Source organism: Anomaloglossus baeobatrachus, chromosome 1 (genome assembly GCF_048569485.1).
Source record: "Anomaloglossus baeobatrachus isolate aAnoBae1 chromosome 1, aAnoBae1.hap1, whole genome shotgun sequence".
Lineage (NCBI taxonomy): Eukaryota > Metazoa > Chordata > Amphibia > Anura > Aromobatidae > Anomaloglossus > Anomaloglossus baeobatrachus.
This window is the reverse complement of record NC_134353.1, coordinates 781853035-781878271: the sequence shown is the minus strand read 5'-3', so window position 1 is coordinate 781878271 and position 25237 is coordinate 781853035. Positions and strand designations below refer to the sequence as shown.

The 25237-nt window shown below is 40.2% G+C and overlaps 1 protein-coding gene across 1 annotated transcript in view; it reads left to right on the top strand.

The window, feature by feature from the left end:
- SNX24 (sorting nexin 24) overlaps nt 1-21995 on the top strand; it is a 90226-nt gene extending 68231 nt beyond the window's left edge. The window contains exons 4-7 of the mRNA XM_075325049.1: nt 9378-9472; nt 11583-11615; nt 12660-12724; nt 19279-21995. Of these exons, the coding sequence (XP_075181164.1) occupies nt 9378-9472; nt 11583-11615; nt 12660-12724; nt 19279-19349 (264 nt within the window). The 3' untranslated portion in view covers nt 19350-21995. The remainder of the gene's footprint in view (nt 1-9377; nt 9473-11582; nt 11616-12659; nt 12725-19278) is intronic.
- Nucleotides 21996-25237: the final 3242 nt, after the last annotated feature.

The window sequence follows — 25237 nt, the reverse complement described above, 5'->3', positions numbered from 1 at the left end:
CAATACCGGAAGTCACGTGACGTGATCACATGGATCCGGTGGTTGTCATGGTAGCACAGGGTCATGTGATGACTCCTGTAGCTCATATGAATAAGGTCTTCTATGAAGCAGCCGAGTACTGCAGCTTACAAGAGACGATCATTTTTCCTGATGCTGCTCTCAGGAGAAATGAATGAACGATCAGACTGCTGATCCTTATAGTCCCCTAGTAAAAGAAAAAAAAAAAGTTTTGAAAAATTAAAAAAAAAATAAAAAAAAAACCCTAAAAGTTGAAATCACCCCCCATTCGCCTCATTGAAAATTAAAGGGTTAAAAAAAAATAAAACTATATGCACCTTTGGTATTGCCATGTTCAGAAATGCCCGGTCTATCAAAGTATAAAATCAATTAATCTGATTGGTAAACGGCGTAGCGCAAAAAAATTTCAAACCCCCAAAATTAAATTTTTGGGTCGCCGCAGATTTTGTGAAAAAAAAAATGACTGGCGATCAAAAGGTAGCATCGGCGCAAAAATGGCACCATTAAAAATATCAGTCCGAGACGCAAAAAATAAGCCATTACTGAGCCATAGATCCTGAAAAATGAGAATGCAATGGGTCATGGATAGTGGTGCAAAACGTACGCCACTTTTTTTGGACAAACTCATTTTTTTTTTAACCCCTTAGATAAAAGTAAACCTATTCATGTTTGGTGTCTACAAACTCGCACTGACCTGAGACATCACACTGACACATCAGTTTTACCATATAGTGAACATAGTGAATAAAATATCTCAAAAACAATAGTGCAATCGCACTTTTTTGCAATTTTTCCACATTTGGAATTTTTTGCCATTTTTCCAGTACACTATATGGTAAAACTCATGGTTTTATTTAAAAGTGCAGCTCGTTCCACAAAACTCGAGCCCTCACATGACCAGATTAACTGAAAAATAAAAAAGTTACGGCTCTCGGAAGGACAGCGAAAAAAAAAACCCGGAAGGCGCAAAATGCGTTGGTTGTTAAGGGGTTAACATAAAAAAACAAGATGACAGGTTCTCTTTAAGGTTTATTAGATGTAAACTCCCAAAAATATATACTTTAAAAAGGAACAGTCACCATATTTCATTACATAAACTGCATACATTAATACATAAATGTATTGAACCTGATAATGTTGATGTATTTGTAGTACAAATCTATTGAAAAATAATTCCATACTCTATTAAGTTAAGAGTTTGAGTCCGGAAAGAAAACGAAAGCGCTTGAGAGAGAGTTCCCTTCCACCTAAATCTCAGACATATTTTACTTGGATGCAATTTTTCAACCTTTTTTTTCTGTCTGTGTACCATCTGTGCGGCATCCATTTTTCTCATATGCAAAAAAAAAATGTTTTTTTCAATAGACACATTCACTTGAATGGGCAAGTTTGATCCACAAATTGAATATTAAATGAATGTCTTGTTTTTCTTATTTGCAGAGAAAACCTGTAATATGTGAGCATGTGCATAAACTATAGTAGGTACGTGTTCTATCTGTGAAAAATAGATCACTTACATGAAAAACGAATGTGCAAATATGACCATAGACTGTCAACTCCGTAGTGTATCTGCTGCAGCTGAGATCTCGCACTGCTCAGTATAAGTTGCAGCTGTCAATCAGGCAGGAGACTGAATAGTCTTGGAGTCATGATGAACGCTCTCACTCTATACTAGGACTTCTAGAATGCTTATTATAATATCTAAATTCTATAATTCTGACATGGATTTTCAAAGTAAGTACACCAGTCTCATTAGATCAAAGAGATTTGTATTGTGAAATCTGGTGACCGAGCAGTGTTAACATGAGTAAATAACTATACTTTAAATAAAATGCATAAAGAATGGTGATGGAATGAGCTGATGTAAATAAAACTTTTCCTCTAGATATTTTATATTTTGGGAACCGTATATCCTATAGATACAAAATGGAGCCCAAGAGTGCACCTTCCATAAGATGAGCTTATTACCAGAAGACAAAATTTTCCTAGACTGTATTAGACAAGATTCAGCAATTATTAAACATGACAAAAAGATTTTTCAGCTACAGTCATGTCTGAAAGAGTTGGCACCTTTCAAATTGTTACAGAAAATCAAGTATTTCTCCCTGAAAATTATTGCAATTACACGTTTTGTTATACACATGTTTATTTCCTTTGTGTTTATTTGAACAACACAAAAAACACTGAGGAAAAAAAGCAAATTGGACATAATTTCCTCACAAAATTCAAAAAATGGACCACACAAATTTGTTGGCACCGTTCCAAAATTGTGGGAAAATTACTTTATTTCAAGCATGTGATGCTCGTTTAAACTCACCTGTGACAAGAAACAGGTGTGGGCAAAATGAAAATCACCCCTAAAAGTAGATAAAAAGGGGAGAAGTTGACTCAATTTTGCGTTTTGTGTCTGTGTGTGGTACACTAAGCATGGAGAACAGTAAGAGAAGTAAACGGTCTAAGAACATGAGAACCAAAACTGTTGAAAAATTATCAACAATCTCAAGGTTAAAAGTCCATCTCCAGAGATCTTGATGTTCCTTTGTCCATGGCGTGCAACATAATCAAGAAGTTTACAACCAATAGCACTGTAGCTAATCTCCCTGGATGTAGACGGCAGAAAAAAATTGCTAAAAGGTTGCAGTGCTGGATAGTGGATGGTGGCTAAGTAGCTCCAATCAAGTTCCAAAAAATTCAAGCTGTCCTGCAGGTAGAGGGTGGATCAGTGTCACTGTTAACTATCTTGTCGACATTTGAATGAAATAAAACGCTATGCCAGAAGACCTAGGAGGACTCCATTGTTGACACAGAGACATAAAAACGCTAACCTGCAGTTTGCCAAAATGAACATGAATAAGCCAAAATCCTTCTTGAGAAGCATCTGGTGGACAGATGAGACCAAGATAGAGCTTTTGTTACCATAAATAGAATGAGGCTTACAAAGAACAGAACACCGTACCAGCAAACAAAGATAATGGAAATTCAAAGATGTTTTGGGGTTGTTTTGCTGCATCTGGCAGTGGCTACCTTGACTATGTGCAAGTTGTCACGAAATCTGAAGATTACCAAAGGATTTTGAGTTGCAGTGTGGTGCCCAATGTCAGAAAGCTGGGTTTGCATTCTATGTCCATGGTCTTCCAGTAGGACAATAACCCCAATCATACTTTAAAAAGCACCCAAAAATAGATGGAAACAAAGTGCTGGTGACTTGCCAGCAATAAGTCAAGATCTAAATTCCATTGAGCACCTGTGGAGAGCTCTTAACCCCTTTCATGACCTTGGACGTACCGGTATGTCCTATTTTGCAGTGCCTTCCCGACCTTAGATGTACAGATACGTGACAGTCGAGCACCTGTTCTTACAGCCAGTAGTGGTTCCCGCTCCGCCTCTGGCTGTTTAAAACCCTAAATGCTGCGATCAATATCGATTGCAGCAATTATAGGCTAGGAGAGGGAGTGCGCTCTCTCTACCAAGCAAGTGTGACCCCGGTGATGTGATCACCGCATCAGGAACAACCTGGTCTATAAAACTGTCACACTATTTAACCCATTCAGTGAACACCATAAATAATAAAAAAATGTCACAAAAAATATGCTTTTTCATCAAACTACTAAAAAAAAAGTGCCGTAAAATGGGATAAAAAAAAGTCACATATAAATAAAAAGGGTACCTCAAAATGTCATCTTGTCCTACAAAAAATAAGCCACCATACAGCTTCGTCAGCAGAGAAATAAAAAAAAGCATTAGCTCTCAAAATACAGCAATACAAAACATTATTTTCTTTTATAAAATTGTTTTTATAGTGTAAAAATGGCAAAACATAAAAAAAATATAAATTTGGTATTACTGTAATTGGTAAAACCATTGTAAAAACATTGTGGCTCAAAATGGTACCAATAAAAACTTCAACTCATGCCGCAAAAAATAAGCCTGTTGGCAGACAAATAAAAAAAAACAAAAAACCTAAAGCCTTCAAAATTCGGTGAGGCAAAAAACTTTTATTTTGGGAAACTTTTTTGTGTGATAGTAGCCAAACGTAAATAAAACTATATAAACCTGGTATGGCTGTAATTATCCTGACCTGAGATTTAAAGCCGCCTAATCACTTATATCGCAAGGTGAACGTCACAAAAGATAGTAATTAAGACAATTCTTCAACAGCTGTTGAGTTGTTTATTTTTCATCCCAAAGATCACAGTAAGACGTAGCTCACATTTATCCAGCGCTCTACACTGAGTGCTTACACCAGGAATTATGTGTAAATCTCTGAAAATTGTTATTAAGAGAACATTCCCAAACAAAAATTCACTGCAATGAAGCAGAGGGAGTCACTTTAAACACCTCTCTGGATGTGTCTTCAGAAGCATGAGTTAGGCACTATAAGGACTTATTTTCAATTTTGCGACATTTACTGCATTTGATTCCATGGCTGTTCTCCAGAGACAAAATCGGCACCACACCCATAAATTCTCAGAGGGGTGTAATTTACATAATGTGGTCACTTGAAGGGGTTTCTGCTGTTCTGGCACTTAGGGGTCTGAAAAAGGAGTCTACAAACTATTCTAAGAAAATCTGTGCTCCAAAAATCAAATAGTGCTCCTTCCCTCACAATCCTTGTGGCGCTGCCAAACAGTACTACAGTACTATACAGTCTCATGTTGGATATTGACACGTTCAGGATATATTGTATTATGGAACATTTTTTACCTTTTCTCCTTGTGAAAATTGGAAATCTGGGGTCACAATAATATTTTAGTGGTAAAAATGTAATAGTATAAAATTTTGTGACACACTTGTAGTGTCAATATGATCACTGCACCCATAAGTGAGTTCATTGAGGGGTGTAGTTTGTAAAATGGGATCACTTATGGGGGATTTCTGCTCTTTTAGCACCTCAGGGGCTTTGCCAATGAGACATGGCACCCGCAAAATACACTGTGTGCAGAATTATTAGGCAAATGAGTATTTTGATCACATGATACTTTTTATACATGTTGTCCTACTCCAAGCTGTATAGGCTTGAGAGCCAACTACCAATTAAGTAAATCAGGTGATGTGCATCTCTGTAATCAGGAGAGGTCTGGTATAATGACATCAACACCCTATATAAGGTGTGCTTAATTATTAGGCAACTTCCTTTCCTTTGGCAAAATGGGTCAGAAGAGAGATTTGACGGGCTCTGAAAAGTCCAAAATTGTGAGATGTCTTGCAGAGGGATGCAGCAGTCTTGAAATTGCCAAACATTTGAAGCGTGATCACCGAATAATCAAGTGTTTCATGGCAAATAGCCAACAGGGTCGCAAGAAGCGTGTTGGGCAAAAAAGTGGCAAAATAACTGCCCATGAATTGAGGAAAATAAAGCGTTAAGCTGCCAAGATGCCATTTGCCACCAGTTTGGCCATATTTCAGAGCTGCAACGTTACTGGAGTATCAAAAAGCACAAGGTGTGCCATACTCAGGGACATGGCCAAGGTAAGGAAGGCTGAAAAACGACCATCTTTGAACAAGAAACAGTAGATAAAATGTCAAGACTGGGTCAAGAAATATCTTAAGACTGATTTTTCAAAGGTTTTATGGACTGATGAAATGAGGGTGACTCTTGATGGGCCAGAGGCTGGATCAGTAAAGGGCAGAGAGCTCCATTCCGACTCAGACGCCAGCAAGGTGGAGGTGGGGTACTGGTATGGGCTGGTATCATCAAAGATGAACTTGTGTGACCTTTTCGAGTTGAGGATGGAGTGAAGCTCAACTCCCAGACCTACTGCCAGTTTCTAGAAGACAACTTCTTCAAGCAGTGATACAGGAAGAAGTCTCTATCGTTCAAGAAAAACATGATTTTCATGCAGGACAATGCTCCATCACATGCATCCAACTACTCCACAGTGTGGCTGGCCAGTAAAAGTCTAAAAGATGAAAAAATAATGACATGGCCCCCTTGTTCACCTGATCTGAACCCCATAGAGAACCTGTGGTCCCTCATAAAATTTGAGATCTACAGGGAGGGAAAACAGTACACCTCTCGGAACAGTGTCTATGAGGCTGTGGTGGCTGCTGCATGCAATAGTGATCGTAAACAGATCAGGCAACTGACAGAATCTATGGATGGTAGACTGTTGAGTGTCATCATAAAGAAAGGTGGCTATGTTGGTCACTATTTTTGGGGGGGGTTTTGTTTTTGCATGTCCGAAATGTTTATTTCTAACTTTTGTGCAGTTATATTGGTTTACCTGGTGAAAATAAACAAGTGAGATAGGAATATATTTGGTTTTTATTAAGTTGCCTAATAATTCTGCACAGTAATAGTTACCTGCACAAACAGATATCCTCCTAAGATAGCCAAATCCAGAAAAACCCCACTCCAACTTCCAAAAATATTAAGCTTTGATATTTATGAGTCTTTTGGGTTGATTGAGAGCATAGTTGTTGATCAATAATTAAAAAACAAAATATCCTCTAAAATACAACTTGCCTAATAATTCTGCACACGGTGTAATTCCTGTAAATCTCCTGAAGGCTTAATAAACTTCTTAGATGTGGGTTTGAGAACTTTGAGGGGTGCAGTTATTAGAATGGTGTCGCTTTTGGGTATTTTCTATCACATACCCCCCTCCAAATCACTTTGAACGTGATGTGGTCCGTAAAAATGGTTTTGTAAATTTTGTTAGAAAAATGAAAAATTACTGATAAACTTTAACAATTATGTTCAAAAATGGTGTTAATGTAAAGTAGACATGTGGGAAATGTTATTTATTAACTATTTTGTGTGAGATAACTCTCTGGTTTCAAGGCATAAAATTCAAAGTTTGACAATTGTGAAATTTTTCAAATTTTCCCCATTTTTTTCCCCCACAAATAAACACAAAAAATATCATCCTAAGTTTACCACTAACATAAAGAATAATATGTCACAAAAAAAAATCAGTCTCCGAATCACTGGTATTCGTTGAAGCGTTCCAAAATTATTACCTCATAAAGTGACAGTACTCAGAATTGTAAAATTTGGCTTGGTCATTAAGGTGACAACATTCTGGGGGACGAAGGGGTTAAAATTGCTGTTGGAAGAAGGCGCCCTTTAAATATGAGGCCTGGAGCAGTTTGTAAAAGAAAGAGTGATCCAAAATTCCAGATGAGAGGTGTAAGAAGCTTGTTGATGGTTATAGAAAGCGATTGATTGCAGTTATTTATTCCAAAAGGTGTGCAACCAAATATTAAGTTGAGGGGGCGAACAATTTTGTCCAGCGCACTTTTGGGGTTTTGTATGTCCAGTTTGACTTTTTTCCTCCATTTTGTTTTTGTGTTGCTTTAGTACACACAAAGGAAATAATTGTGTATAACAAAACATGCGTAATGGAAATACTTAATTTTCTGGAAAATGTAAACGGTGCCAACACTTTTAGCCATTACTGTATAAAATCCACAACCATTATAGTTATTCAGGATGAATCCTCTCTCTACGTGAGACCCGTTGCCTCTGAAGAGCGGTGACCTCAGTAATGGTACCACTCATCAAAGTCACCGGGTCTCAAGCACAGCTTAGAATGACCTGGTAACCCAGCAACCCTGAACAGCAGTAATGTTACTGATGTCATCAGAGGCGCTGGGTCTCAAGTCGTGCAGTGTGACCCAGAATTGCCAGTAACCAAAGTTTATGGAATGTTAGAACAATGCTCCATAAACTTTGTTCTTTGGATTGCAAGGACTGTGGGGGGTTCAAATATCCTTTTTTTGGACTACGACAAATTTGGTAGACTATGGTGTATTCCCTGGACTACGGTGGTCTGCATGTTTTTTGGTTTTTTTTTTTTATAAAGTGGTAATAGAGGGAACATTTTAGTGCGTGTTTACTAAAATTTGGGATTTTTTGGATTGTTTTATAGACTTCTTTCCATTACTAACACCATTGCTTGATGCCAGCTGACACTACACAGCTGACATCAACCCCAACTACCACTACCCTGATTGCCAACTAACCATGGCTATCTGGAAGAGCCATTGTGAAGTGCCAGAATTGGCACATCTACTGTAATGCGCCACTTCTGGGGTGACTGCGAGTAGGTATTTTTAGGCTTGGAAGGACTCCGTAACCAATGACTTTCCCAGTCTGATAATATCGGCTCACAGCTTTCTGCTTTACCTTTGCTGGGTATCAAAAACGGAGGGGACCTCACGGCACTTTTTTCAATTATTTATTTGGCTAATAGATTTTACAGCTATCTTTGCACATCTTTAATATATAAAAATCTTTAATTTCTTGAATGCTTTAATCCTGGTCACAGATGGCACACGGATGTCATCTGGGTGCTGTACATGTTTTTTACTGACCCATAGACTTCTATTGATCCTTTTCATCCTTATTGATTCTAAAAAATGGTGTGGATCACATGAACACACGGACCATCTGAAAAGACAGCGGTGTGAAAATCAAAACGATTTTAATGAGTATGTGTATGAGCGTGTCTCCAGTATGTATGAAAACTGGTAACACGCGTACTGGAAACATGGATGTGTGAAGGGGGACAAATACTGAGAAGGATAATATCATCTTTAAAAAAAAATGAAATAAAATGTTTCTTGATTTACACAGGGAAGACATTGGATTTTTATATTCTTTATTTGGTTGTGTGTCCTGTGCATATTAGATCCATAACATAATGTATATGTGAGCTCAATTTGTCATTTCACATGTCATAAGGCCTTTGAATTACTTGTCTTCAGATTGACTATTGGACATTGAAAGACTTTATTATACTTTTGTTTTTATCTATATTTGCTCCTTCCCTAATTTCCAGGGTCACATTCATAATGTCAAACCATATCAGACTTAACGCCTTCATGTTAATTTAGAGAAGTATCAGGGCTTAGCCGCACAAACCATGACAATGAGATTGGTGGCCTGTCCTTTGTCATTCTCAGATATACTAGAGATGTGGCCAGTGCATCGTAAGCTGATCTGTCAAACTAAACAAACAACTCACATTGTTAACATTTCCTAAATCTTGCATTAATAAAACCAGAGTAAGTCTCGGAAACCACAGGAGATTTCCTCTTTCTCACAGCAATGATGGATTGGATTCCTTCAAGGCTGAGTAATGAAATTGCCTCAACTATTGAAACGAAACATTTTGTTTTCTTTTTGCTTTCTTCTTAGACACCAAAAATAACATTTACTTGACATTTTTTATATCTGACGTTAACATTTAATGTGCTCTTTATAATTAGCCCTTTTAATTAATTTTTTGCTGTTTATGGAAAAGAAGGAATATTCCTGTCATCCGTTTTTTGATTCTTGTTACAACTATATAAAAAAAAATTGTATTGCTGTTAAATGCAAATCTATTTGTGACTTTTTTTTTTTTTTTTAGACTATTATAGATGAAAATGAAGAACTCCCTAAAATATTTCTGGATTTTCTGAATGTTCGCCATCTTCCATCTTTGCCAAAAGCTGAAAGCTGCGGGTACAGTATTCTAGTTTATTCCTTTTTAACTAGATATTATGGGAGACATTTATTAAAAATGAACATGGATTGAAGAAATTAGTCCAGTAATGGATCATAGTCCACGTGCCAGTTTAAATTCCCCTTAAGAAAATGTAACCAGCTACATGATGGGTTTCTATAAACATTGCTTTCACTCTTGTCACATACTGGTTGTAATAAACCTTTCCTATTGTTGCTTGAAACCAATAATTTGTGCAGCCTATCTGGCATCCACCATCACGTGAGCAGAATCCCATCACAGAATAGAGGTGTTTAAGATTAAAGACCACCGCTTGTGCATAAGAGATAATAAAGAACTTTATAATTTAAAATAAGTCGCCTGTTGTGAAGGCAAGATGGGACATCCTCTTTCTAATGGTGGCTTTACATGCTACGAAATCAGTACCGATATCACTAGCATGCGACCCGCCCCCATTGTTTGTGCGAAACGGGCATATCGCTGCCCGTCGCGCACAAAATCGCGCACCCGCGTCACACATACTTACCTGCATAGCGATGTCGCTGTGACCGGCGTACCGCCTCCTTTTTAAGGGGGAGGTCCATTTGGCATCACAGCGACGTCACTAAGCGGCCGCCCAATGAAAGCGGAGGGGCGGAGATGAGTGGGACGAACATCCCGCCCATCTCCTTCCTTCCACATTGTGGCCGGCGGCAGGTAAGGAGATGTTCGTCGTTCCTACGGGGGTTACACACAGCGATGTGCACTGCCGCAGGAATGAGGAACAACAACGGCAAAGCGATAGTATCAATAATTGGGAGCGGACCCCCATATCAACGAGGAGCGATTTTGGACGTTTGTGCGACGATCCACAATCGCTCCTTGGAGTCACACACTACGAGATCGCTACAGCGGCCGGATGTGCGTCACAAATTCCGTGACCCCAACGAGATCGCTGTAGCAAAATCGTAGCATGTAAAGCCCGCTTAACTTTGCTATAATGAATAAAGGTGAAGTTTCCTCAAGATTTTCTATGAATTTTATCTTCTTGGTGACATTATCAAGTCAAAAAGAAGATAAAGGACTTTGCTATTGATGGCCAACCTTATGGAGTTGTCCCACAAACAAAAATAATTTTAATCAATAGATTTTGGAAGAATAATAATTTCCACAATTGGATGTGATTAAAGAAATAATATTATATGTGTCAAGGACATGGTCTGTTCATATCACAACTCCGGGGCAGGGATGGATTCAGAAGAGTGTACAAACATTACAGCAAAGGATCGGAAAATATTCTTTATTTGAGGTAAAACATTTAAAAAAAAAACAAGCAGGGAAATGTTTACCTCATAAAAAGAATTAGCTGTGATCCTGTGCTGTAATATCTTTATCCTCTTCTGCATCCTCCCCTGCCCAGGAGATGTATGATCAGACCATGTCTCTACACGGTCAGACACGGCCATTACACAGTACATAGCAGGGACACATATAAAATTATCTCAGTGCAGGAACATTTTTTATTTTTTTTTAAACACATCCAATTGTGGAAATTTATTATATTTCCAAGATCTATTGATTAAAATTAACTGTAAAATTAACTTTGTGGGGAAAACCCCTTAAGGTCGCCATACACACTAGATGAATGTCAGATGGACAGTGGTTCAGCCAGCAGTCATCTTAGGTATGCCTTCCAAACACAGATATCAAAGAAAGGGGATCTGACACTCCAGGTATAGTAAATCAAACTAAAGCTTTATCTGTTTTGCAATCCCCCAAATACATAACGCTTCCATCTTAAAATTTAGAGCTTTATCAGACAGATTGCTATCCTGTAGGAAAGAAATCAAGTAAAGTGCTGTACATATAGTGGGTAGCTGCCTCAAGGAATAGCACCATACACAGATACTCGTTCGGCCGATGTTTTCTATGAGATTGCCATCACCAGACATGTCTATCAGCAGCTTATCTTTGGGAAAAAAAGCGATCAGCAGTCCGACACTGGACATGCCCAATTGACGTCACCCTCAACAGTTGGTTGTCTTGTGCCTCTATTCAGCTGACAGTAGTCCAATGTGAATGGGGGGGATTTAGAATGTTGTCCTAAGTTGTGACTGTTGTGTCTTTCAGCTCCATTGAGGACATTGAATCAGAAGAAACAAGGTAGGATGACTATATTTTCAGTATTTGTGTTTATTCATGTAAATGTTTCTGAGAAAAACATGTAGGCTGGGGGAATGCATCACTAAAAAAGATGGATATGAAAATTTCCAACCACTAATATATAACAGTCAAGACCGAAAAAACAAGTTCTGTGAGGGCCACCACCACCTAGGGAAGTCTGTGTTGCAGTATCCTGTATGGCAGCTGGATGGATGTGGTTTTCCTAGACCTTTGTGCTAGGAAAAACACTGAAGGAGCCGTGAAGCTTAATTACCGCCATCACCTTTCATTGGGAGAATCAGATGATCAGATCATATTATAGCGACATACCATCCACAATTGTAGGAGGAAAACCATTTTAGGTGAAAGTCCATTTAAAGTATGGGGTTTAGATACAATATATAGATGTGAACATTGTCTTAAGAGTTTGTATAGTCTGATTTCCCTAAATTGCTGCAACCTTCACGGTGTAGGTGATGCCATGTGCATAGAGGATGTTCGCAAATTACTTCAGTGTTGACATCTGATGAATAGTCTCCCTTTACTGCAGTCAGGTGTCAGAGGAAGGTACTTTCTTAGGACCAAAATGTCATTTACACACAGTCTTTGGATTGCTTTAAATGAAACTGGTTAAGTATTGAGTGCTATAATTCTTCTGTTAAGTTCATGTGAGATCTGGTGGTGGATCGGGGGTGTAGATCTACACAGCCGAGAGAACTTCGTCAACCCCATATACAAGCTTTTAGTAGAAGGTGGTGGATGGGGTGTGTAGATATAGATGTCGGTATATAACAAAACCTAGTCTAATTTTCATATACCGGTAACAAGGGCATTGTAATACTATTAGAACTAAGACTACACAGAACATGAAGAATACATTACGGTCACATCAAGGCGCCTGCAGCTTTTAGCTTTAGAGCTGCCCATGTGAGAAGGTGAATATCACCGCACTGCGGTCTCCGCTCATCATCCTATTGAAACTAGTTTGTTGTATTTTCTGCTTACCATTTGTGATGCTGATACTTGTGTTTTTGACCTTTCCAGCAAACTGTCCCACCAGCCTGTGCTGCTATTCCTGAGGGATCCATACGTCTTGCCTAAAGCCAACGGTAATCAAACCTGTCATGTGTTAACTGCTGTTTACTGATCACTCCCAGCACCACAAATTATTACTAAAAGTACACTGCCTTTGTCACATTTCATAGAAAAGAGCAACGGTGGAAGAAGAAACGAGTACATATATAACACAAAATCGTGAATCTATTATAATTACAAATATGATAAAATATTTACAGTGATTTCTAATATGCAGTTAGTTGTATCCAGAGATGAGGGTGTTACAAACAGTTGCACAGAAAATTGAGTGAACCCCTTTAAAATTCTTCATACTTTTACATTGATTACTAATAAAATGAGGTTTGTTACAGTTATAAACAACCACAACCTAACTGCACTAATAACACAAAACCTGATTTGCCATTCATATAAACATCCACAATGCAGGAAGAAAAATGAAGTGCCCACTTTGTTAGTACATTCATTAAGAGCTAATGGGGAAGATACAGTCATATGAAAAAGTTTGGGCACCCCTATTAATGTTAACCTTTTTTCTTTATAATAAATTGGGTTTTTGCAACAGCTATTTCAGTTTCATATATCTCATAACTGATGGACTAATATTTCTGGATTGAAATGAGGTTTATTGTACTAACAGAAAATGTGCAATCCGCATTTAAACAAAATTTGATCGGTGCAAAAGTATGGCCACCCTTATCAATTTCTTGATTTGAACACTCCTAACTACTTTTTACTGACTTACTAAAGCACTAAATTGGTTTGTAACCTCATTGAGCTTTGAACTTCATAGGCAGGTGTATCCAATCATGAGAAAAGGTATTTAAGGTGGCCACTTGCAAGTTGTTCTCCTATTTGAATCTCCTATGAAGAGTGGCATCATGGGCTCCTCAAAACAACTCTCAAATTATCTGAAAACAAAGATTATTCAACATAGTTGTTCAGGGGAAGGATACAAAAAGTTGTCTCAGAGATTTAAACTGTCAGTTTCCACTGTGAGGAACATAGTAAGGAAATGGAAGAACACCGGTACAGTTCTTGTTAAGCCCAGAAGTGGCAGGCCAAGAAAAATATCAGAAAGGCAGAGAAGAAGAATGGTGAGAACAGTCAAGGACAATCCACAGACAACCTCCAAAGACCTGCAGCATCATCTTGCTGCAGATGGTGTCAATGTGCATCAGTCAACAATACAGTGCACGTTGCACAAGGAGAAGCTGTATGGGAGAGTCATGCGAAAGAAGCCGTTTTTGCAAGCACGCCACAAACAGAGTTGCCTGGGGTATGCAAAAGCACATTTGGACAAGCCAGTTACATTTTGGAAGATGGTCCTGTTGACTGATGAAACAAAGATTGAGTTGTTTGGTCATACAAAAAGGCGTTATGCATGGAGGCAAAAAAACACGGCATTCCAAGAAAAGCACTTGCTACCCACAGTAAAATTTGGTGGAGGTTCCATCATGCTTTGGGGCTGTGTGGCCAATGCCGGCACCAGGAATCTTGTTAAAGTTGATGGTCGCATGGATTCAACTCAGTATCAGCAGATTCTTGACAATAATGTGCAAGAATCAGTGACGAAGCTGAAGTTACGCAGGGGATGGCTATTTCAGCAAGACAATGATCCAAACCACCGCTCCAAATCTACTCAGGCATTCATGCAGAGGAACAATTACAATGTTTTGGAATGGCCATCCCAGTCCCCAGACCTGAATATCATTGAAAATCTGTTGGATGATTTGAAGCGTGCTGTCCATGCTCGGCGACCATCAAACTTAACTGAACTGGAATTGTTTTGTAAACAGGAATGGTCAAATATACCTTCATCCAGGATCCAGGAACTCATTAAAAGCTACAGGAAGCGACTAGAGGGTGTTATTTTTGCAAAAGGAGGATCTACAAAATATTAATGTCACTTTTATGTTGAGGTGCCCATACTTTTGCACAAGTCAAATTTTGTTTAAATGCGGATTGCACATTTTCTGTTAGTACAATAAACCTCATTTCAATCCAGAAATATTACTCAGTCCATCAGTTATTAGATATATGAAACCGAAATAGCTGTTTCAAAAACCCAATGTGTTATAAAGAAAAAAGGTTGATATTAATAGGGGTGCCCAAACTTTTTCATATGACTGTATGTTTGAATTATGGAGAAGAGATTGCATTTTTGGGGTTTTAGGGGTGCTGTGCCATTAAGTTAAGGCTCACAAACCCAGTTACTCACAAATCTCTTCTTCTCAAAAAAGATGGATTTTGGAAGACCTTTGAGATGGATTTTGGAAGTATTTTGGAAAGATGGATTTTGGAAGTATTATAGAAATGCACAAAGTTGGAAAAGGCTAAAGAAAATCATTGTAAAAGATGGGGTGTACAGCAGTCTACAGTTAGACATATTGTCTGCAAATGGAAAAAAAAAGTAGGACTGCTAAATCTCTCTTTAGGAGTGGATACTCTGTTAAAGGGAGCCTGTCACGTGTAGAGATGCTATTTACATGCAGATCTAGGGTAATCTTTGGCTAAATGGCATTTAAATCCTGTGTAGCCAGCTTACTGGAGCAGTGGCTACAGGGAGAAAATGAAATTATATTCTCCCTTAAGCCCCTTGCTGCCAGTCCTCAGTTACAGCCACTACACAGTGACTGCACTTCACATCACTATGATTGACAGCACACACACGCTGTATAACTGGATATCAATCGAGGTGCCACCATAGTCATCACTCACTACACAGAGAGTGCGTGGTTGTTACTGTTCCCTGCACCTCCCCAATGACTGAAAGTGAGCAAATATTTGTAAGAATATAATTTTCTCCCTGTAGCTGCTGCTCCAGTAAACCAGCTGCTCAGGGTTTAAATGCTACTTACCTGTAGATAAACCCTTTATCTATACATGGATAGCATTCATACATGTAACAAGTTCCCTTTAAGATCGCTCTCTGATCACAATGGTCATGCCTGAAAGAGGTGACAGAAAACCCAAAGGTAAGCACAAAAGACCCAACAACGCTACTAATTGCAAAACCCTCTGTTCATGCGTCCACTATTAGACAAACACTGAACAAGACTGATGTTTATGGAAGGACAAAATGAAGGAAGCTGCTGCAGTCCCCCCCCAAAAAATGTTGGCTAATCTCAAGTTTGTTCAAGACCCCTTGGATGTTCCACATTGCTTCTGGAAAAATATTTAATGGACAGATGAAATAACAATAGAACTTTTTAGCAAATATGTATAATGCTATCTTTAAAGGAAAAAGACTGCAAAACCTCATTCCAACTGTGAAGCATGGTGATGGGAGCACCATGTATGAGAGTTGCTGCTTTTTCTCAGGCCCTGGAAAGCCTGCGATCCTTTAGGAAGCCATGAATTATAAAGTGTATAATTTTTATTTACACGAGAGAACAGTCTACAATCTTAAAGTGAGGCCGTCACACCCAAAATGCATTTTAAACACCCACCGGCCTCATTCAGACAGTGCTAGCTGTGGGAAGCAATCACTGCAATCAGTAGTGTAGGTAAGACCCCCAAAATGCAAATGAGGTGGTGTAACAGTGCACTATACTCTTGGCCATGCCAATGGTTCACTAAAGGCCCATCATTTTTACAGCTAGGTCTAGAAATATATACACGGTGACACAAATTTTAGTGATTTACAAAAAAAAGATACAGTTATATAATCAATATGGGCTTAAAATGCAGACTCTCGGCTTCAATTTGAGGATAGTCACATCTTAATTGAGGTAAGGATTTAGGAATAACAGCTCCCTAATAATGTAGCTGCCTATTTTTCAAGGGACCAAAAGTAATTGGGCCATTATCTCAAAAGCTCTTTAGTAGGCTGCATGTGCTATTCCCTCTTTCCATCCTAAATTAGGCAGGTGAAAGGTCTGCAGCTGATTCTACAACATGTGGTTAAAGTGGCCAATTTAAAAGTTTCATATAATCTGGAAAAAAAAAAGAAGAGCGCACTGGTGAGTTTGGGAACTCAAAGGCTATGTGCCCACATGACTCTGTACCCATGGACATATCTGCAGGTACGTCTGCAGGTTTCCCGCAGCAGCTCCCCGGAATCCACAGCTATACATAGTGCGGGATTTCAGCGAAATAGCTGCGGTAAACCTGCGGACATCCATGCGACTTACCTGCGGAAGTCCCGGCCTCTATCTCCATAGTGGAGGGCCGGGATTTCCGCAGGAATAATTGACATGCAGTTATGTGCGGCTGTGGGACATCCGCAGCATATTCCGCAGCCGCACATAATGTCGCATGGACACAGAGACTCCCCATGTCCCATAGGATAACATGTGGAGTGTCTGTACTTGTTTAAACCTGCGGATTTATCTAGAAAATCCAGATAAATCCGCAGGTTTTACAAGGCAAAATCCGCAGGTGCGAGCTCCCATGGGCATATAGCCAAAAAGGCCTGGATGTTCAAGGAAGATAACAGTGGTGGATGATCGTTGAATCCTTTATATGGTAAAGAAAAACTCCTTCAGGACATCCACCCTAGTGAACTACATTCTTCTGGAAATAGGTGTTTCAATATCTATGTTCACCATAAAGAGAAGACTTCATAAGAGCAAATACAGAGGGTTCACAATAAGGTGCAAATCAACTTCAAAAATAGAAAAATCACAATAGACTTTTCCAAAAAAAAATCTAAAGATGCCAGCAAAGTTCTGGAAAAGCATTCTTTGAACAGATGAAACGAAGATCAACCTGTAACAGAATGACTGGAAGACAAAAGTATGGAGAAGGCTTGGAAAGGCTCATGATCAAAAGCATACTACATTCTCTGTAAAAATATTGTGTGGCAGTGTTATGGCCAGGCATGCATGACTTCCAATGTAACTTGCTCACTAGTGTCAGAAGCAGCCGGATAAATTCTGAAGTGCACCGAAAAATGCAAACAAGCAACAGCTCAAGTCAGCTGCAGTAAAGGCCTGGTAAAGCATCAGAAAGGAAGAAACACAGCATTTGATGACGTCCATGGCTTCCAGACTTCAGGCAGTCAGTGCCTGTAAAGGATTGTTTACAAAGTATAAAAAAATGAACATTTTATTTATGGTAAAGTTATTTTGTCCCATTGCTTTTTAAGTCCTTGATACAAGGCTTTGTAAAAAATGGTTGTAATTTCTAAACATTTCACAAGATGTTTTTGGTCAACTCCTTTAATTAATCCTGAAAGTCTACACTTCTAGCATGCACAGGCCAAATCACAAAGACTCAAACTGTCCAAATAGTTCTAAACTTAATTGTATATCAATTAAGAGTTATTTTCTAAGGCACTGGATCGGTAATAGGCACAGCGATAGTATGGTAAGTCACCATTTAAAATATATTTTGGGGTCTCATTATATTCAGAAGTGATTTCGAGTGATGCAACAAGACAATGACCCAAAGCACACATGTAAATCAACTAAATGACTGTGAAAGATGACTTATGTTAAGGAATGGCCTGACCTTAACCCTATCTAGATGCAAAGGAGATAGCTAAAAAGTTTCGTACACATAAGGCTATGTGCGCACGTTGCGTAAAACCATGCAGTTACGCTGCGCTTTGTAGCGCAGCGTAACTGCATGCGTCCTGCGTCCCCTGCACAGTCTATGGAGATTGTGCAGGGGCCGTGCGCACGTGGCGTCTAAGAGCGCAGCGCTTCGGCTACTGCCGAAGCGCTGCGCAAAAAGAAGTGACATGTCACTTCTTTCCTGCGCTTTGCCGGCAGCTCCTGCTCTGTCTATGGCAGGAGCTGCAGGCAGAGCGCATGGAATTGGCGCTCACTACGGACATTTCTGCAGCGATCTAAAGCGCACATGTGCTCTTCAGATCGCTGCAGAAATATCTGCAGGGCTAGTACGCAACGTGCGGACATAGCCTAAGGCATCCCAGAAATATTGACCAACACTGAAACACAGTTGCAGTGAGAAATTGTCCCAATTTTTTTTTTTTAATAATGTGTAAATCTAATTTGCTGCTTCTGAAACATGTAGAGGAGTCATTTGCTGCTAACAGAGGATTTACAGTGTTTTATAACTTATTAATTCTCTTAAATTTTGTATATTTGTGACTTGTACAAATCAGACCACATTTTATTATTAATCAATGCAGAAATGTAAGTCAGTCCAAAGAGTTCACTTATTTTTTTTCTTGCATCTTTAGGTGCTGCTCGCCCTCGTTGCAGAAGTTATGTCACTGACTTTTTTTTTTTTTATAGAAATATTTATCTTGTGTCAACCTTTAACTGACTGACACAATTTTTGAAAAGAAGTTCTTCAGCTGCTATGGTATTATGAAATCCGTATCCCAGCTGTTGTTATAAGCCGCATAACAGAAAACGCAACAGAGGCTGCAGAACTTCTTTCACAAAAGCGGTAGACAGAAAGTTTTTACTTTTCAAAAACTAAAACCAATTCATTAGCATATTTATTTCAGTTTGTCACCAAATAGTATTGTGTCGTAAGAAAATGAATTCATGTTAATGGTGGTGGTTCCACTATCGTGCTCACATTCTGGCACCAGACGCATTAAAGTATTTCATACTTCTCTGTCAGTACAGATCAGCACCTAATCCTGTGTCCTTTTTTTCCCTCTCAGACTTTGCTGCCAATGTGGTGATTGAGGGTGTCCTTCACGGTATATTTTACCCGCATCTCCAGACCAGCTAAAACTCAGATATCATCTGCAATATCCGTCCTGAAACCAGTGGAGCTGTCAGGGGGGATAATCCGTTTTCTTGAATGCTTGGCTGCTGTACCAGCGATGGAGCCTGCTAATCAGTGTACTAGTGTATTTGTTGTTTACTAAGAAATCAAATAATGGAGGCAAAGGGAGCAACAAGAACCCATCAGAAGTGTCAAATCATGCCAGTCTACTTACCAAACCGGCTAACCTATGGACTTTATATCTCAATACTAAATCTTCAGGTGTCAGAAGAGGCCATTTTTGGGGCTCTACTCTCTGATTTTGTCTCTTAGCCAATTTGTAAACTAAAGATGGTGCAGAGCCCAGAACCATTCAAGGGCAGGATTGATTTCCATCTCTGGAAATTTCTTAGATGGAATGTAGAGCAGATTTCCAGAGACAGAAATCCCTGACTAGCTCTGTAAGGCAGAGCATCTTCATATAGGACTCATTGGAGATCTATTGGTCATTAATGTAATGGTTAGTGCAATATTTTTCAATTGTTTCCCTCGCTTTAATCAGTGAGGTAAGAAAGGGAATAAGTATTTTGATAAATGACGCAAATATACTAGGTAATGAGCTACTTTATAAATTGCGATGAGTGTGTGTGTTTGTGTATATGTATATACTGTATGTGTAATATATATGTTTCACTAGGATATTGGGAGTTAACTTGTTGCTCATCTACTAATCATTTTCAAACTAAAAGGGTAGCCATAGGCCCACTGAGGACATAAGTATGGCCTTTCCTTTTGGTGAGTCATGTTTATTTTTCAGATTAATGTCTTAAAGGGAACCAGATTTGACCCCCTAAAAGCTGTGTCCACCATCAGTAAGCTCTTATATACCACATTGTAGAATTAGTGTCCTGGCTGCTCTGTATAACATAAAAAACACCTTTTATTATACTCACCTCCGGGGCGGTCAGCTCTGATGGGCGTCGCTGGTCGTGGTCTGGCACTTCCTCTCTTCTTTCACAGTCCTTTTTCCCAGCTCTGTGTGGATGACGCATCCTATGTCATCCACACTGAGGCCTCCATTCCACTCCTGCACAGGCGCACTTCTCTCTGCCCTTCTGGGGGCATATCAAGGTATTGTGGTGCGCATGCGCGGGTGGTGTTTGACCTTTCCCTGCCCCTGTGCATTACAGTACTTTGCTCTACCCTTAGCAGGGCTGAGAGAAGTTTGCGAGCGCAGGAGCGCGACGGAGGCCTCAGTGTGGATTATGTAGGATGCGTCATCCACACAGAGCTGGGAAAAAGGACAGCAATGGAAGGAAGAGAGGAGGTGCCGGATCAAGAGCAATGAGGCCTATCAGACCTGACCGCCCGGCAGGCTAGTATAATAAGAGGTTTGCTTTGTTCTACAGAGCGGCCTGGGCTCTTATATACAATATTCTACAATGCTGTATATAGGGCTTACTGGTGGTGGCTAATAAGGGACAAATCTGGTGACAGGTTCCCTTTAAAGGGTTATTTCTATTTTGACATTTATAGTATATCCTCATCTGACAGGAGGGTGTAGCAGAGCCTCATTCTTAAGATAGATGTGTGTCCTAGCAGTGGCATTCATGGCATATCCGAAGGATATGTAATAAATGTAACAGATGGGAATAATTCTTTAAGAAAAGTAATTGCATTATAAAATGAAGTTTTAGATCTAGTATAGTAACTTGCTTCTTTGACATTTTTTAATTCATCATTCCTGCAGCTCCTCTCTATTGTTGTCCCTAGTCCTGGATTTCTAGTCAGATACTCTGAAAAGAAAAACACAGTAAAACCTATAAAGACTAAAGGCCGCTTTACACACAGCAACATCGCTAAAACAATGTCGTTGGGGTCACGGAATTCGTGACGCACATACGGCCGCGTTAGCGATGTCGTTGCGTGTGACACCTACATGCGATCAAAAAAGGTCGCAAAATCGCACAAAATTGTTTATCGTTGACATGCTCCCATATTCCCAATTATCGTTGCAGCTGCAGGTACGATGTTGTTCGTCGTTCCTGCAGCAGCACACATCGCTGTGACACCGCAGGAACGAGGAACCTCACCTTACCTGCGGCCGCCAGCAATGAGGAAGGAAGGAGGTGGGCGGGATGTTCGTCCCGCTCATCTCCGCCCCTTCGCTTCTATTGGGCGCCCGCTTAGTGACGTCGCTGTGACGCCGAACGAACCACCCCCTTAGAAAGGAGGCGGTTCGCCGGTCACAGCGACGTCGCTAAGCAGGTAAGTATGTGACGGGTACAAGCGATTTTGTTCGCCACGGGCAGTGATTTGCCCGTGACGCAAAACCGATGGGGGCGGGGACGCACGCTAGCGAGATCGCAGCGTGTAAAGCGGCCTTAAGTGTCTGTGGCGTTGGTCTTGCTGGTTTCTATGAGAAGGTACTGGAGTCTCACGCTCCTGATTCATTGAAAGACTTGTGCCTCTTTATGAATCAGGAGCACTAGACGAGTTCCGGTCCAGCAGCTCTTGGCTTCCTCAGTGCTGCTCCAATAGCCCTGCTGCAGCATACAGTGTTAGTGGCTTATAACCGGCAGCGTGACTTTACAAATGCTTTAGGGTATGTACACACTGAGTTTTTAGATGAGTGTATTAGAGCTGGTCAGCTTTAAAAAAAAAAATAAATAGATCCTTGAAAACTTGCTACTCCCCAAAGATGGAAAGTTTTCTGAAGTCTTGTTACTGGGTTTTCAGAGCAGAAACTCCAAGTTTTTGAGGAGTTTTGAGATTTGAGGGAAGATTTGAAGAATTTTTGATCAGTTTCTGCTCCAAAACCTCCTTGAAAAACTAAGGGGTACTTTGCACGCTGCAACATCGCTAGCCGATTGTAGCGATGCCGAGCGCGATAGTCCCCGCCCCGTCGCAGATGCGATCTGTTGTGATAGCTGCCGTAGCGAACATTATCGCTACGGCAGCTTCACACGCACTTACCTGCCCTGCGACGTCGCTCTGGCCTTCCTAAGGGGGCGGGTCGTGCGGCGTCACAGCGACGTCACACGGCAGGCGGCCAATAGAAGCGGAGGGGCGGAGATGAGCGGGACCTAAACATCCCGCTCACCTTCTTCCTTCCTCATTGCAGGCGGGGGCGCAGGTAAGGAGATGTTCCTCGCTCCTGCGGCTTCACACACAGCGATGTGTGCTGCCGCAGGAACGAGGAACAACATCGTACCTGTCGCTGCAGCGAAATTATGGAAATGAACGACGTGACACAGATCACCGATTTTTGACTGTTTCACGCTCGTTCATCTTCTCTCCTAGGCTTTACACGTTGCGATGTCGTTACCGGCGCCGGATGTGCGTCACTTTCGATTTGACCCCGACGATATTGCAGTAGCGATATCGCAGCGTGCAAAGTACCCCTAAGTATGTACATAGTCAAGATCTGCATATACCGAGATGGTGTCATAGCTGCTTGGAAGTAAATCATTAAACTCCTTTCTTCTTCGTTGAATACTCCTAGAAGGCAGAGAAGCCACTATGTAGGATTATATATTCAGTGTTATTAATAAGAATGACCCATAAATAATAAACATTGCCTGTCCTCAGGACAGTTGATTAATGTGTGATTGCTGGCTGATCACACAAATCGGGTCCCAAAGTCCCGTGTGTAAATGGAGCACTAGTAAGCATGTGGGACCATTGTGTCATTCACTGTCGATTGTAGAGGCTGTATCACATGTACAGTACTGTTTTCCTTCATTCACACACAGGAATTTGGGTTCTTAAAAATCTAAGGACAGACAAAAATAATGATGTTGAATGCAGGTGTCTGTCTGCATAGACTTTGTATCCTGTTCATAAACGTGACTGAAATACTGTAAAACCTAAATCATGAATTCATCTCTTAGTGTTTAAAGAGAAGGGAAATACGGACGCTCTTAGAATAATGTAACACTGCTGCTTAAGGTTTCCCTTTTAACCAAATCAAATGTTTTATACGATATTATCCAGATACAAACTGCTAATTGGTTAGATTATTTTCTTATTATTTAAGCTCATTACTCACCAGTCTTTGGTGCGTCTGTATAAGAGATTGTGTGGAATAAAGGGATCCTCTGAAACTGGTACAAAATGTAAAAGATATAATGCATTAGAAAATATAACTACTTGGCTGTAACTGTGCCATAACAGTATAGAAACTTCAACTTGTGTAATGCGTGACTCGTACAGTAACACTACAGACGCTGCATGATTGATATTTAGTATTTTTACTGTACGCTATATTTTTGTATATTATGTAATAAGTAAGGCATGCTATTGATGGATTAATGAACGTTTACCACTACAGAACTGCTATTATGTCCTTATGATGCTATTAATGAGATGAAAGAGAAACTAGACTTGAATTTTTGCTATAATAAATATTAATTGCAACACTTGTCTTTGGAGTCTTACTGAGGAAGGTGCAATGTGTAATAGTAATACAGCACTCCAGGTTGTTTTGAGAGACGTCTCGTTAGACTTTGAATAAAACCAAAAATGTCATTGGAACTTTGAGTGCCAAATTCCTACTTGTTCTTAGCTGAGGAATGTGATAGAGAGCTGCTTTAAGGTGGCGTTTGGTTCTCCACATGATTATTAACTATCTCTATGGCCAGAACTGTAGTTTGTTACGCAGCACTCCACATCATATGCTACGTTACACCAGAAGCCATTTGTGTTGAGAACTTTGAGGGACAATAATCATGTCCAAAGAAGAAATTATGCTTCATATATGCAGCTGCCTAGGACCAGATTCACACATCTTACATTCATGCTCCAAGTAAAGACTGTGAGCTACAGAATGGACGAGGCTTCTCTGCCCCAAAAACAGATATATGCCTATAAGACCATTGAGTTCAGCACTGAAGACCTGCAACCAGTCTATAGCTTACCATCTGTGCTTCAGTCTGGACTAATAGTATAAAATATAAAGCACTGGTAAGTTATGAGGGAAGTCATAGGTTGAACTCGATGGCATCGAGTCCTCTTTCAATGTTAAAGGGAACCTGTCAGCAGACATTTTGCACTAAACTAAAAGTTTCCCTTTCTGCAGCTCCTGGGCTGCATTCTAGCAAGGTTCCTATTGTTATTGTGCCCCCTTTTAGACCAAATTAAATACTTTATAAAGTTGTACCTTTCGGTATGCAAATCTTGTAAATTGTCCATGGGGGCGGGCTGTCTGGTGTCGGTTACTGTCCCTCCTGCCACTTTACGCTGTCCCCCAACGCTCCATTTCATACCTCATGACACCGCCCAGTGCTCCAGAGGTCTCGCGCTTGCACCGTGCCACTCTCGCAGTACTGAGCATTGCTCAGTGTGACTGCTGGTGATGTGTTGCACAGGCGTGAGATTATGGGCAGCGCTGTGATTGTCATCAAGTACCCGCCCATAATCTCGTGCCCGCGCTTTCCCCTCTGCCTCAACCGTTCTGCGCAAGCGCTGGCCAGATGAACCCATGTCACCTCTTACCCATCTTTCCCTGGACCAGAAAATAGATGGGAGGAGCGGAGCAGCACACCACGGTGATGTGGGTTCATCTACTGTATGAAGATCCTGATATACATTCTGTATCATATATTCACCAGAACTCCTGAAAAAGTGCCCATGATCCAGATGCTAGTCAATATCTTTATTTGTTATGGAGTTGAGAAATACGAACAGGAAGCTGTGAGGCAGAGGAGCGCTGTGCTCCTGAACAGAGAACATTAGAACCCTTTAATGAGTAAAAGAATTGATCATTGGAAGAAATGGTTCACAATCCCGCTCCTTGGAGGCTGTACAGGAGGCATGACAGGCTAGGATCTTCCTTCTTTCCATTTGCCAAACTACATCCCATTGTTTCCTTGGTTTTACAACGTGGTGTTTGACTGTTCAGTTTTTATACA